General features: G+C 39.5%; 1 protein-coding gene across 1 annotated transcript in view; it reads left to right on the top strand.

Moving 5' to 3' along the window:
- jarid2b (jumonji and AT-rich interaction domain containing 2b) overlaps nucleotides 1–13,352 on the top strand; it is a 105,829-nt gene that overhangs the window by 65,011 nt on the left and 27,466 nt on the right. The window contains exon 4 of the mRNA XM_084423326.1: nucleotides 10,031–10,200. Within this exon, the coding sequence (XP_084279452.1) occupies nucleotides 10,031–10,200 (170 nt within the window). The remainder of the gene's footprint in view (nucleotides 1–10,030; nucleotides 10,201–13,352) is intronic.

The raw sequence follows: 13,352 nt of genomic DNA, 5'->3' as shown, positions 1-13,352 counted from the left end.
GAAGGCAGAGCAGTAGGGTGCAAGGTGAAAGGTCAATCCAATACCAAACCATCTTTCATGGTTCTGAGCAGAGAACTTGACTCAGGTAGGCAGAAAAGCAATAAGAAATTAGCTGGGGTGTATTTGCAGGTCTAAAGTTTATTCTGATGTAGAGCGCTCCACAGGGGGAGGGTCATCAAAATCACATTATTCTCCAGCCCAGGGTCAGAGCGCATCTTTCACTTGTCTTTTTACTTAATCAGTGTCTCAGCTCTCTGTATTCTTTCAGAGGGCTAACACAAAGAATATTTTGAGATTCAATTCATATTTTCCATACCGTTCAAAAATTTGGGGTCAGTAATGAAATTAATGCTTTTATTCAGCTATTGATCAAAAGATTTCGATTTCAAATAAATGCTTTTTTAAACATTGAGCAGCAAATCAACATAATTATTAGAATGATTTCTGAAGGATCATGTGACACTGAAGACTGGAGTAATGATGCTGAATATTCAGCTTTGCCTTCACAGGAATAAATTGCATTTTAAAATATATCCAAATAGAAATTTATTTTTATATTTAAAGTTAAAGTAATATTTCACAATATTAATGGTTTTACTGTTTCAGGTCATTGCAAATTGTGAGCACATTTAAAAAAATCTTACTGACCCCAAACTTTTGACCGTTAGTGTAGTTGTTTTTTTGTTTTGATTTTTACACCATTAGCCTAAAAACTGAATGTTCACTCAATTAAAAAGTCATTTAAAAACTCCACACAATACTTTAGATACATTTTAGTGAATCAGTTCATTCAGGTGGCTCGTTTTATTGAACAGGTTAAAAAAATGATTCATTTAAATCGTCACATTTTTAAAATGATCTTGCAGCTCATTTTCACTTAAACTAATATAAAATGTATTGATTAACGCATTCTTTTACAGAATCCATGTAACTTGCTGAGCGTTTTCCACTTCACCGGTTTACCCCTCAAATAAAACACAGTTGAGTGATTTAGAAATATTTAGCAAAACGACTCGGCTCAATAATTACGAAGTACTAATTTGAAAGAACAATTTGTTTACAAATATTTACCCTATTTTTTTTTTTTATTGACCATCTAACCCAACCCACGCTCTGTTTTTCTGCTTTGTCACCATTTTGTAGCAATTATCATTTCAGCACTGTTTATTGGAGCGAGCTCGTGAATGACCCAGAATCAGGGATCCCCCTGCGCTCTCTTGGCTGCCCGGCACATGTGCCGCTGGCTCCTCACCGTGCTCTCAGAGCCAGCTGCTCCGCACTGGCAGAGGCTGCTGAGAGACTTTATCAGGACCATGTGGCCCATCTGGAGCTGTTTAGTTTTAGCAGAGAGCGAGAAAGAGAGAGAGAGAGTTAGCATGTGTACTAGAAGCCAGCGAGAAAATGAAAGATGTTTGACTTTACAGAAAAACTGGCCATTCCTCTTTATCATTCATTACTTTCTCCCTTCTCTGGTAACATGGTAGTAAGAGTAGTTTAAATTACAACTGTTATTTTAACGCTAAATGTTTATTTAATGTGATTAATTCTAAATAAAATAAAGTGATTAAAAATTAATGCTATTAATCATACCACCACAATAAGGAATTTACTTACCATCAGAGCAACATTCATGTTTTTCAAGTCTACACTGAAATGCAAAGAGACATGACTCTATAGCTAAGGGCATTTTATTTTCTTTATACTTTGTATGCTGTTTAATGTTTTTGATTGACTGGTGTTTGTGTGTGTGTGTGTCTCCAAGCAGTTTTAGTGAAGCCTTTAGCATAGAGCAGCTGGGCATGACAGAAGATGGATTTAACAGTGATGGGATGTGTACTGAGCAGATTTGAATGAGTAGATTCAAAGTAAACTATGTTAGAGATCACAGTCAATCCTACAGTGCTTGTTTATCTCCAACAATACAAATCAAATAGATGGCATGTTACACATACACATGCTGTATGCTGAGAATTATGAGTGTCTGTTCTGCAGTCACATCATGGTGTGACATCATGGTATGGTCATTATCAGAATATCAAAAGATTATAGGATTTGTCAGTTAAGTAAGGCTTAAAATTAGGCCTACTGTAAGTTACAGCTTTTACCATATAAAAAAAGATATATATTTTAAATTAAACTAAAATGCATCTCTATGGACAGACAGAGTGCTTGGCTGTTCTGTCTTTTTTTATTTGTGGGCTAGGTGTATTTATTTATTTAGGTTGAGTTTTTATAAATATATTTATTAATAATAATAATACAAATATTTAGCCTAGCGTAGGTTTTAGGTGTGACCCATACCAACACATCAAAAAGGTACCTTTATTTACCGTGTCTTCCAGTTCATTCTTTATCTACAGATCATTATGTTGTGGATCCACGAGGGCTGTGCTTCTCGTCTGATAGCAATCCTGTTATCTTAAAGTTTCCTCCATGTTAATACATGCACATGATGGAAAAGCTGAATGAATCACTGTTGCACACAAAGGGTTTTTATACACCCCTCCTCCCCTTTCTTCCCTCTTAAAACTCAAACATCTCTGCCCCCGGGGTCTATCAGTGCCTGCCCTCTCTTCATGGCTCCATCCATCTCCCTCCTGCAATCATTCATCTCTTTCTTCCCTCCCTGTGAGCTTCTCCCCTGCTCCACTCATCTGATCCGGAGAGAGCCAGAGCCTGCTGCTGAGATTAGGAGTGACTCCAGCCGCTGTGGAATGCTTTGATGCTTCGTGATCTGGGGGGGGGGGGGGAGGGAGGAGGTGCTGACACCAGAGGGGTTGTCCCTTTTACCCCTGGCGCCGCCAATGTGCTTTTGTTTGTGGAAGCCCTCCAACTCTTCCTCCTGTTCGGCACGATTTGGTGCTCTTTTAGAGGAGCGCCATCCTTCAAAACAATCGCACACTACAGAGTGCTCAAGCATTCAGCAGATTCCCAGAGTGCTTGCAGTACTTGTGTTACTTTGTCGTTCTGCACGCTTATGATTGAGGAGAGAGATCATGTTACCAGAGATTTCACATAACGCCAGCAGAGATCACAGAATGTGACTAGCCACCCTGCCAGAAAGAGGCTTGTTTAATATCCATGTCCTCTACTGTTGATGCAGATGGGACAGCTTCATTTGTTTAATGTTGGGGATTGTAACTGCATCCTGTGATTGGAGGCAGATACATTGAAACTAGAGACAACTTCTCAACATGCAAATGATTAAGCATTAACATGATTAATGTAAACCAGTAAAGCTTAACTTAATCTCATTGTGCATGTGCGTGTTCCCACATGCCACCATCATATTAGACTTCATGCATATATTTCAGTGATATACACCACTCTGTGTCCTCTGATTGTTCACTCCAGCTCGCAACAGCTGTTGCTTGTAAAGCAAGGTAACATAAAGGTTACCAAAGCATTTTGTCACTCTCCTTCACCTCCTCTCCTAACCTCCATTAAGGCCCTTGGGATCCGACCGCTTTTTCTTTTCCTTTCCGATGGGGCAAACTCAACTCCTCTCTTGTTGCTGTCCTAAAAGCAAATCAGTGACACAGAAGAACTCCACGTGTAACATCAGAGTGGGGCATTCTTTGAAGGGCGAGGCACAGGGATTAGAAGAGGATGAATCTGGACATCCTGCCATAATCCCTCCCTCCGCGCCTCCCAGCAGGTGCTCACCCCTCGCTTTTTTTTTTTTTTTGGGTTGTTTCACTTGACTGCCCCTTCTGCACTTTTTCACTCCTCCACTCCTCCTCTGTCTGGCTCTCTCCACATCTTGGCCAGCTGGGCTGATCTCCAGGAGGCCTAATTTGCTCTGACCTCTTTGTTGTGCCTCTATCTTAAGCACACCCTTACACACACAGGTGGAGGAGAGAGAGAGAGAGAGAGAACTAGAGCCAGATACATTGAAACTGGAAGCAGATTTGGATGCAGGTACTTTGACCAAAACTGTAGACCAGTTTGATATTCAGGTAGTAACTTGAAATCTGTAGATTGATTAGGAAGCAGATATCTTGAAACTGCAAGAAGATTTGACAGCATACAGTGCATTAGAACTGGAGGCAGATACTTTGACAATAGTGGCAAATTTGAATATAGATATGTTGTCAGCTGTAGACTGAAACTTTTAAAACTTTAGACTGATTTGAAGGCAAATGCATTTGGAGACAGAGACAGAATTTGAAGGCAGATCAATTTTAAGCTGGAGGTTGTTTTGGAGGTAGAGACTTGGACAATAGAGGCAGATTCCTGGATGCCTTCTAGTGATCTCTGTTTGTACCAGTCTGCTCCCTTTTTAGATTTACATAAATGCACTAAATTCCCTTTAAACTTGACCTCAGTCACAGCTCTTCATCATAGGTTTTTTGGCCTCCATGAGCTAAATGGTAATTGGATCATAGCCCTAGTTCCTGGAGTGACCTTACCCTGCTGTGGTTTTTATCAGCTGTAAATTATGCATGAGCCTCTTGTTAAAAGACTGGCATTGTAAGAGAACCTATATCTGTCCCATTAAGGAGTGCACAGGCTGGGAAGCTCCGTGGGGCTATTGTGTTGCAGTGTCTCTTGCTCATTGAGGAAGGGAAATACCAGCGGAACCGGAATGCCCAGATCAGTCAATCCCATGGCCCCTCTCTACCCATCCTGTCTGGAGGATGTGGTTCGATCCCATCTCCACTCTCCATCACTCATGTTGCAGTTTACAGACTCTCTTTTTCTGAGAAGTATCTTATATCTGATATAATATTGAACCTTCTCTGTCTAAATACAGATACATTAGAAACTTGAGGCAAATTTGAATACATATACGTTGATCACTGTAGACTGAAACTTTGAAATCTTTAGACTGATTTGAAGATAATTACATTGAAATTGGAAGCAAATTTGAAGACAGATAAATTTAAGCTGGAGGTGGAATTGGAGGTAGAGACTATATCTATCATTGTTCCCTGGTTGACAGGAGTGTCTTGAAGCTGGAGCTAAGTTCCTTTGGAGCCTGGCTTTTTTTGGAGTGTGTCGTTAATTTGCATAGACAAGCTATAATTGGGGACAGCCACAACTCCTGCAATTATTCATGGGAAAATATGCAGAGCTTCAAAACACTGGAACTCTTAAAACCTAACAAGTTTATGTGCTGCTTAGGCAACTAACTTCTAGGACAACATCTTAAATGTCATGAACCTTCACAAGTTGCTGAATTTGGAACACTGTACATATGCAACAATGCCTTATGCCACACAAATGGAATTTAACACGTATGATTCCAATACAGTTTGACATTAGCATGGAGGCAAACAACGAAAAACTCTAACAAGCCCAAATCTGCATTGTGCACAACACTGTAATGAGATGTCACTGTTTGTATAGAGAATCTTCAGTATTCAATGAAATATCTTTTCGCTGAGTTTGATGCAATGCATTCTGGGTTTGTCTTCCCTCCAAAAGATAGATGTGATTCCAAAATGAGAAGGCTGAATAATGTGGTTTCCTACCTTTTGGAAAGAGCTTTTGCATTTTGAGTGCCTTCAATGCTTTAAAAGCCAGGCAGGGAATTCACTAGGTTTTTAAACAGAACTATCATTTAATTAAGCTATTAATGTTTAGAGTTGGCGTCTTAAGAGCATCAGAGTCAACAAATGTTTTCATAGCCATTATTAAGGGTGCTCCGATTGATCGGTCGCCGATCACAATCGGCCGATAATAGCTTTGGGATGTTTGATCGGCGGTCTCTATAAAGGCCGATCCAGAAAATCCGATCAGATGACGCAAAACTCGCGAGACGATTTTTTTACGCGCTGCATAGAAATATGAGCAGTTCTCAAAGTTAGCTAGCGCAAGAAGAGAGCGAGACAGTTCAGCAACTCAAGCGCCACTCACTCAGCTGTCGGTAAGTTAACAGAGACGTTTCAAACGGGCTGTTTGCACCTGACCACTTCATGCGTTTTCTCAAATTGGATAGCTATCTGATCGTGAAAAGACCAGGTGTAAATGCCCTCCGAAACGCATTCGAGACGGATTTGAATCCGATCGCTCAAACCACTTCAGGAGGAGATCTGGGCAGCATTCCAGACCAAACTGGACAAGTGAAAATGCATCTGGTTGTTGAAACCACATATGTACTCCCTAAAATGCAAAAAAATAAAAAATAAACGTGTGAGAGCGTGTTATAGGCTACATGTAATGTAATAGCCAGATGTGACGACGCTACTGGAACACGCGCGTCACCGCAGATGAGAAGCTGAGCATCTGTTCATTAAGCCAACGTGCAAACTATCGCAAATCAAAGTGAAAGTAAGTCGCAGACCCTTAACACACAATCATCATCATTAAAAGTAAAGAAACAAAATTATCTTACCACGGCTGTTGCCACTCTCTCTTATTGCGGTCTTTGATTTTGAAATTAGCTGATGATCAATAAAATCAATAAAAACCTTTAATCTGCATAGCGCGGGAATTGAAGATCGGATTTAAATCCGTTTCGCAAAAACACATTTATGTGGCCAGGTGTAAATGGAATCGTTTTGATAAATCAGATAGCTATCCGATCTAAAACGCATGAAGTGGCCAGGTGCAAACAGCCCCGGCCCCCGACAGCAACCCGGCTCTCGCACAAGCAGCACGAACCTACCTCTGTGCACCGTGTACAAGTGTTGATAGCGAACGACTTTTTAGCACTGCGGGGAATATTATTAATGAGAAGAGGAACATGCTGTCAGCCAAAAATGCAGAGATGCTTATATTTATAAAGAAAAATCTGCCATTGATGCTTAAGTAAGCTTTCTCTTTCTCTGCCTCTCTCTACCTCTCTGCCCACAAAATCTGAATGAGTATCCCAGAAAAAAGCTGTTATAGATATACAGATATGGAAGTTGTTAGTTATTTGAATTTGTTTGTTGCTGTGCACTTTGTGCTCCTTTGAAAAGGTGTTTTACAATAACCAATGGCTGACTGACTCAAAACAATATTTTGGCTATAGCCTTTTTTGTTGCAGTTTTAGTTTACAGTAGCCTAAAGCTAAATTTAAAGACTCAGATGTTATGTCTTATCTTATTTTATTAATACATTCTACAGGAAAGTTGTATTTGTCAAGCCCTTAGTTGTTCCTAATAACCAAGCACAGGCTGTTAAGTTAATTTGCTGGACATGTTGCTTGCAAATAAATACACAGTCAATTCATGATGCATTGTCTTCTCTTAATTGTAATACTTAATGTGCATTGTTGTTAAATATAGTTAAAAAAATGATGCTACATGATAAATAGAAGGCTTCAAATAGACCCTGTAATCGGTGATCGGTATCGGTATCGGGTGATACAGCTTCCAGCAATCGGGGATCGGTGATCGGCCCCAAAAATCCTGATCGGAGCACCCCTAGCCATTATATTTTCAGAGAGCTCCCAGGAAAGTTTTGGTTCCATAGCATCTTCCTAGGACTTTTCCCATTTCTGTTTGGACTCACTGTATTGTTTCTCTCTCATCTGTTTAACTTTACTGTACATCATGTGAGGTCTGTATTTAGACTGTATAGATGTGGTGAGAAACGTGCATTAAGTTGTAAAATCGCTTTCTACATCATGTGTAGGGAATACACTACATCATGTCGACTATCCCACCATGTCACTGGATACTTCCATGCCAAACAGTTGGCCATTATACCCTTTAATGAGGAACAGATAGGATAAATAGTCCAATAAAAGCAGGCTGTCTCTGAAATTGAGAGCAGTCTAGACTGACTCGATGAACTGTGACATCCTTCTTTGTTTTACTGGTTCCTTTTTTTTTTTTTTTTTTTGCATCAGAACTACTCTGGTACTTGGTTGCGTTAATACTTCTAAAGCAGCAGTTCTCAGCTCCTAAAAATATTTAGGTTTCTTATGAAAACCATGGCAAGAAAAGGAGATTGTTTTCTTTATTTCTCCTGTGAAGTAACAATCCTCCCCTGGACCAGTCTAAATGAGGTTAAACCTCTGCCTGAAACACTTTAGCAATCAATAAATAATTGGGCAGTTGGCCGGCTTGTAAGTGCTTTGTTGAATATCTAGCAGCAATGTTTTAAAGCCAAGGTTTTTTTTTTACGCTTGTGTTTGTTGGCTGAAATCTCACTCAGCTGTCATTTAGTCCTCCAGCTATCATAGAAATGTTTCTATGAACTTTTTGCCTGTGTAATCTCCATTAATTAATGTCAGTGTTTGGGTGTGGAGCTGCAGTTCCCTTTTAAACAGATGATGTGGTTTTAGAGGGTGATTATATGTCTTTTTGAAACATAACACATGTATTTTAATCTCGTCCACTTCAATTTATTTTTTGTTCTGTAAATAAACTATAGTTCACTGTAATTTCTTGTTTATATCCATGTCTTTGAGGCTTTCAGTCTCATTCTTTCCTCCTTTCAGACTTAAGCACATTTAATTGCTTGACTCTCATGGTTCATTATCACAGTTTGGTCCTTGCTCTATTTCCTATGTGGAGCCTTTGCTATTACAAAAGGGGTGTATTTAAAAAGTACAGACTTAATGAACAGCTTACCGAACAATTCTTCATAAAGTGCTTCAATAATGGTTTTGTCAATAATGGTTCCAGAAAGTGTGTTTGCACCTTGTTCAAAATAGACTTGAACAGTAGTTGCAGCATTTCTCCTATTTTGTGGCATAACGGAGGTGCCCGTGCCATCAGTCACAGTCATGAGAGACTGGAAAAGAAAAAAAAAGAAGGAACAATCTGTCTGCAAAACATAGCGCTGGTGAAAATTGATTAGCGATGCCGTTGCAGCTTCGTCAAAGCTGCTGGCGGTTGGCAAGCCATCTCAGGCACGGTCCTCTGATTGAATGAGATTAATTTGTACAGGAGTGAGTGATGTTTGTCTTTTACCCATCCCCCATTATTTTCTTTAATTCTGTGTGGGGAGAACATATTTGGCAGCAAACATCAGGCGTGGACCGATGGGAGTACGTGTGGGTAAAATGATGAAATGCAGCTGAAATGGAAAGTGCGTACACGCGTGCCTCCTCTCGCAGCGCACGGAGGGTGGAGGAGGAATTGAGACGTACGACTTTCCACTGTTTTTAGTATTCCATGCTGTTTCCCGTGGAGAGTTGAACTGAAATGTAGAGTCAGTGAGTTGGATGTCTCCAAAAGGAGAAGCTGTAATGAGTGAGTGTGAGGCCTTGAATGTTGGCAGTTTGATTTATCCTTAGTGCTATTTATCAGTCATCAGCTGCTGAAGTCTTCACGGCACGTAATGGAGAACTTAATTACATTTCGAAGCCTTAGAGTTAGACAACATCTTGCAAGTGCTAAAGAAGGAAGCACAAGTGTCTGCTAGAGTTGTCTCAAGTCACTCACTCACAGAGATTGTTTACTCTGATTCTTGAGATATGTGACAAAAATAGCAGCTTATCCACTTTGAAATGAATCAGAGATTATCCACAATACCATAGCCATTTCATTTGGTAAAATTTTTGCTATTTTTCTTTTTTAGGATTAATTATGACTTATGCATAAGTTGATCTTTTTTTGCTGACAGAGAAAAGGTTAATTATAAAAACGAACAGCTGTTTCCATACTTTTTGAAAACACTGACAGTTTTTTGTAAAATATTTTAAAGTCAATTAAGGGCACCTTTTCATATTTCACCTGCTATTAGTTCATCAACAAGGTCATTGTTTTTTTTTAGGTTTTTTTTTTCAGTTTTGTAGCTTTTCTTGTTCCAGTACTTAACCCAGTTATCAGCATTTGGATAACCATCAGAAATAGCAGCTCTTGTGTGCTAATCGGACCAAAAACGTGTTTGAAAGGGTTCCAGATCGACTGAATTAGTCATGGCAACAGCAAGGCCCAGAGTGGAGTTTTACCATCACGAGAGCAAATGCGTTAAGAGAAATTTATTGCTCTGGGCAACGTTATCCAAGTCCCAGTGCCAAGTGGGGATTTGCAGAAGAAAAGTTTTTATAATGTATCCATAAAGTCTCTGTTATGTGATAGAATGCAAGTGTATTTAAAATCTATTGTTTCCATTTTCTCTCTCTCTCTCTCTCTCACTCTCTCAGGCCCAGACTGCATGCACAGAGGAAGTTTGCGCAGTCTCAACCCAACTCCCCCAGCACCACGCCGGTGAAGATGGCCGACCCCTCTCTGCCCACGCCGCTCACACACATCACATTCCTCTCCAAACGCAAACCCAAGACAGAAGACTTCCTCACCTTCATATGCCTTCGAGGTATTGCCTCGTTTTTCATTTCCCTTACAGAGTTAATATAGTTTTGACAATGTTATTTATTTAAAATTTTGTTTGTAGTTTAGTCTTAGCACTGCAGTCCAAGTGGACAATTAAATGTGTGATAAATGTGTCATTGCTGCTACATTTAGCAGTAAATTGTAACTACCATTATTATAGGGCATCTAGCCACATGGACCGTATCCGCTCAGAGCAACAACTAGTTGCTGAATTTGCCAAGTTACGGCATCCCATTTTGGAAAATATTCAGGAGTTATTGTTGAGGCTGTTTAGACCCTTTATGGTTTGTGGCAGTTCAGAACTAAAGAAGACTAATGTGTTTTGTTTTAGTTTTGCAATGTTTCACAAGTGAAAGTGAGCTGAGCCATTGTATGCTGTATGTGGCATTTGCTTTTCACAGTTACTTAATGTGGTTTTGACAATGCCAGATTTACCTGCCCCTGAACATCATGTGCGATACAGCAACAGTCAGAATTCAGGCTTGGGAAATTAGTTAAATCAAACCACTCAGCATTGATGAAATATGAAATACTTTTTTTTTTCTTTCTTTTTTTTTCTTGTTTTCTCCTTTTGGGCACTTTATTGTACTCAGTTTTTAGTTATTTTATTGCTAGTTTTTGTCTTTTGTTCATGATAACTTTCCTACAGCCTTCGCCCAACACCTCTGGCCTGCTCACCTGGTGCCCAGGAACCATAGCACCAGTGTCTGGTGTCATGGCAGAGGTGGCATCTGAACTCCAATGCTGCACAAATGTTGACTCTCAAAGCTAGGAGGTATCAACACCAACTGTTTCATGTTGAAAAAATGGTGTTATCAGCCTGAAGTGTCATGAACACACACTTTTACAAACACACCCACCTCTGTGAACCAGGCTCTGCCTTTCACAAGGGATTATGGATTCCTCTCGCTTTCAAGGTCGGTACACAGTGTTTCTATAGAGTGAATCTCAAATATTAGTTTTAGCAGGTAAAGCTAAAGGCTCCAGGGTAGCATAGAGCCTCATAGCCAATTCGTGTTGAATCTGAGTTTAGAGAAAGTTATTTCATTTAAATTATATTTAATAATTTCAGCTAACAATTCTTGCTTTGTTTTAAAAGTTTCACCACATTTCAGTCCATTCTGTGGGTTTTCCCCCCAAAATCTGTGCAGAAAATGCAAAATAGATGTTGACTGTGTCTGCTCTTAGCTCTGTCTGTAGACTTTGTGTGGCCCTTTTTATTTTACATTAATATTTGTTTTACTTTAAATTCATTTACTATTATCAGACCTTAACGACCAAAAAAGAGAATTTTCTCTCCCGTTTCATGCACGTCCTGAGATGTGTAAAGTGTAGGAAAAGTGGAAGCAGAAAGTTCCATTTGTACTGCTCAAATAATTATGAGCAAAGACTTGCTGGACTTTAAATTTATTCTCTGGCTGGAGTTTTTACAACATAATAATAACTTAAACCTTGCGGGAGATGGTTTAGACTGCCTCATTTCAGTATAAACTTTCCTTTCTCACCGGGATTTCAGAATATCAGCCAGAACTATCCTGTATCATGTTTTCCGACAACAAGACATTCATTAGCCCAAATTTACGGTTATGAACATTCACTGCTTCTGTAAAAGTAGTCTTTTAATCACTTTGGCACGTTTTTGGGTACCGTATGAAATGTTAGCTAGTTGTATCAGATGCGTTATGCCCCGTGTATGCGGTCTGGTCAGCTCAGGTCTCCTCAGACTTGACCGTAACTTGACTTGGCCTGGTGTTTGAGGTCATGGAGAGGCCAAATCCACGTGTTGAGGGTGTTGCGTATCAGCCTCAACTCTCAGTGACTCTCTTAGCAGTTTTTTCCACAGCGGCAATTAGATGATGGGCCGCACCTCAATAACTGTACACCAGCCTCGACATTATTTATAGATGATGCTCCCCTGCTGTAGTGTGTATATTTGTGTGTGTGTGTGGAGCGCAATGTTGTCCAAATGGCATTACAATACAGTGGTGTTATGAGAAGTAAAGAGTTGTCATAACGCCATGTGTCGCTTTATCCTTCAAAGAATCCCTGACTTTCAATATCTTCCAGAGTTCTCTTTACTTTGGCATGTCTGTTCCAGCCATCAGGAGAGGTGGTCGTAAGCAGGCGGTGTTGATCTTTCAGAGGGGTGGAGGTAGAGAGGATGGGTAAATACAGATCAATGGATTCTGGGTAAATATAGCCAGGGTCAAATAGGCAGTCCTACAATAGCTCAGTTATGGCTGACTGCCAGTGAAACGCCGCTCTTATCTGACATAGAAAAAGTATTTAACTGGACCGCTGAGTAGAGTGCATGCTGTGATAAAGGTGATGTTGTGATGTGTCTGACGGTCTTCTCAAAAGAAAAGTTAAGAAAAGTCTTGAAAAGACGTAATCTATAGGGTTCTGCCTTTTGAGACAACAACATAAGCATGGTTTTGTTTTTTAAAATGGATTTTTCTAACATCAGTATTGCGTTATATACGTGTTCTGATGCAATGTAAAGTAATACGCTGCAAACAAAATGCAGGAATTATGCTGTGATGTAAGCCGTTTCTGTTTTCACACTACATGCCACTTTAAATCCTGATGAGTGTTGCATTACATGGAGAAAACAGTTGCCTGTGTGTGTGTGTGTGTGTGTGTGTGTGTGTGTGTGTGTGTGTGTGTGTGTGTGTGTGTGTGTGTGTGTGTGTGTGTGTGTGTGTGTGTGTGTGTGTGTGAAATCTACTTGTCAAACACTAAGATTTAAAGCAATCTAGATGATGATCTGTGCAGGCGACATCCATGCCGATCCATAACTATTTTTAATAGTAAAGAAAAATGATGGAAAGACATCTCTTGTTTAAATTCTCATATGCATATAGAGCTGGGAAGTCTTGATTCATTTTTGAGACTTACTTTAAGAAAAATGCAAAATATGTCTTAATTCTTTTTTTTATATATATACTAAATTCTTTAAAAAAAAAATTTAGATAAAAAATGCATTAAAAATGTAACATTTTATTAAAAAGTGATATAAAATTTTGTTCAGAACCTCTGCCATACACACTCCTCAAAATATAAACTAGGTAAAAAGGTAAGGAGGTATGAGTAAATGAATAATGTACTCCATTGCCCGTGTTACATAACAGGCTG

Source organism: Rutilus rutilus (assembly GCF_951802725.1).
Source record: "Rutilus rutilus genome assembly, chromosome: 11".
In the NCBI taxonomy this organism is placed as follows: domain Eukaryota; kingdom Metazoa; phylum Chordata; class Actinopteri; order Cypriniformes; family Leuciscidae; genus Rutilus; species Rutilus rutilus.
This window is presented reverse-complemented; position numbering and strand designations above follow the sequence as displayed.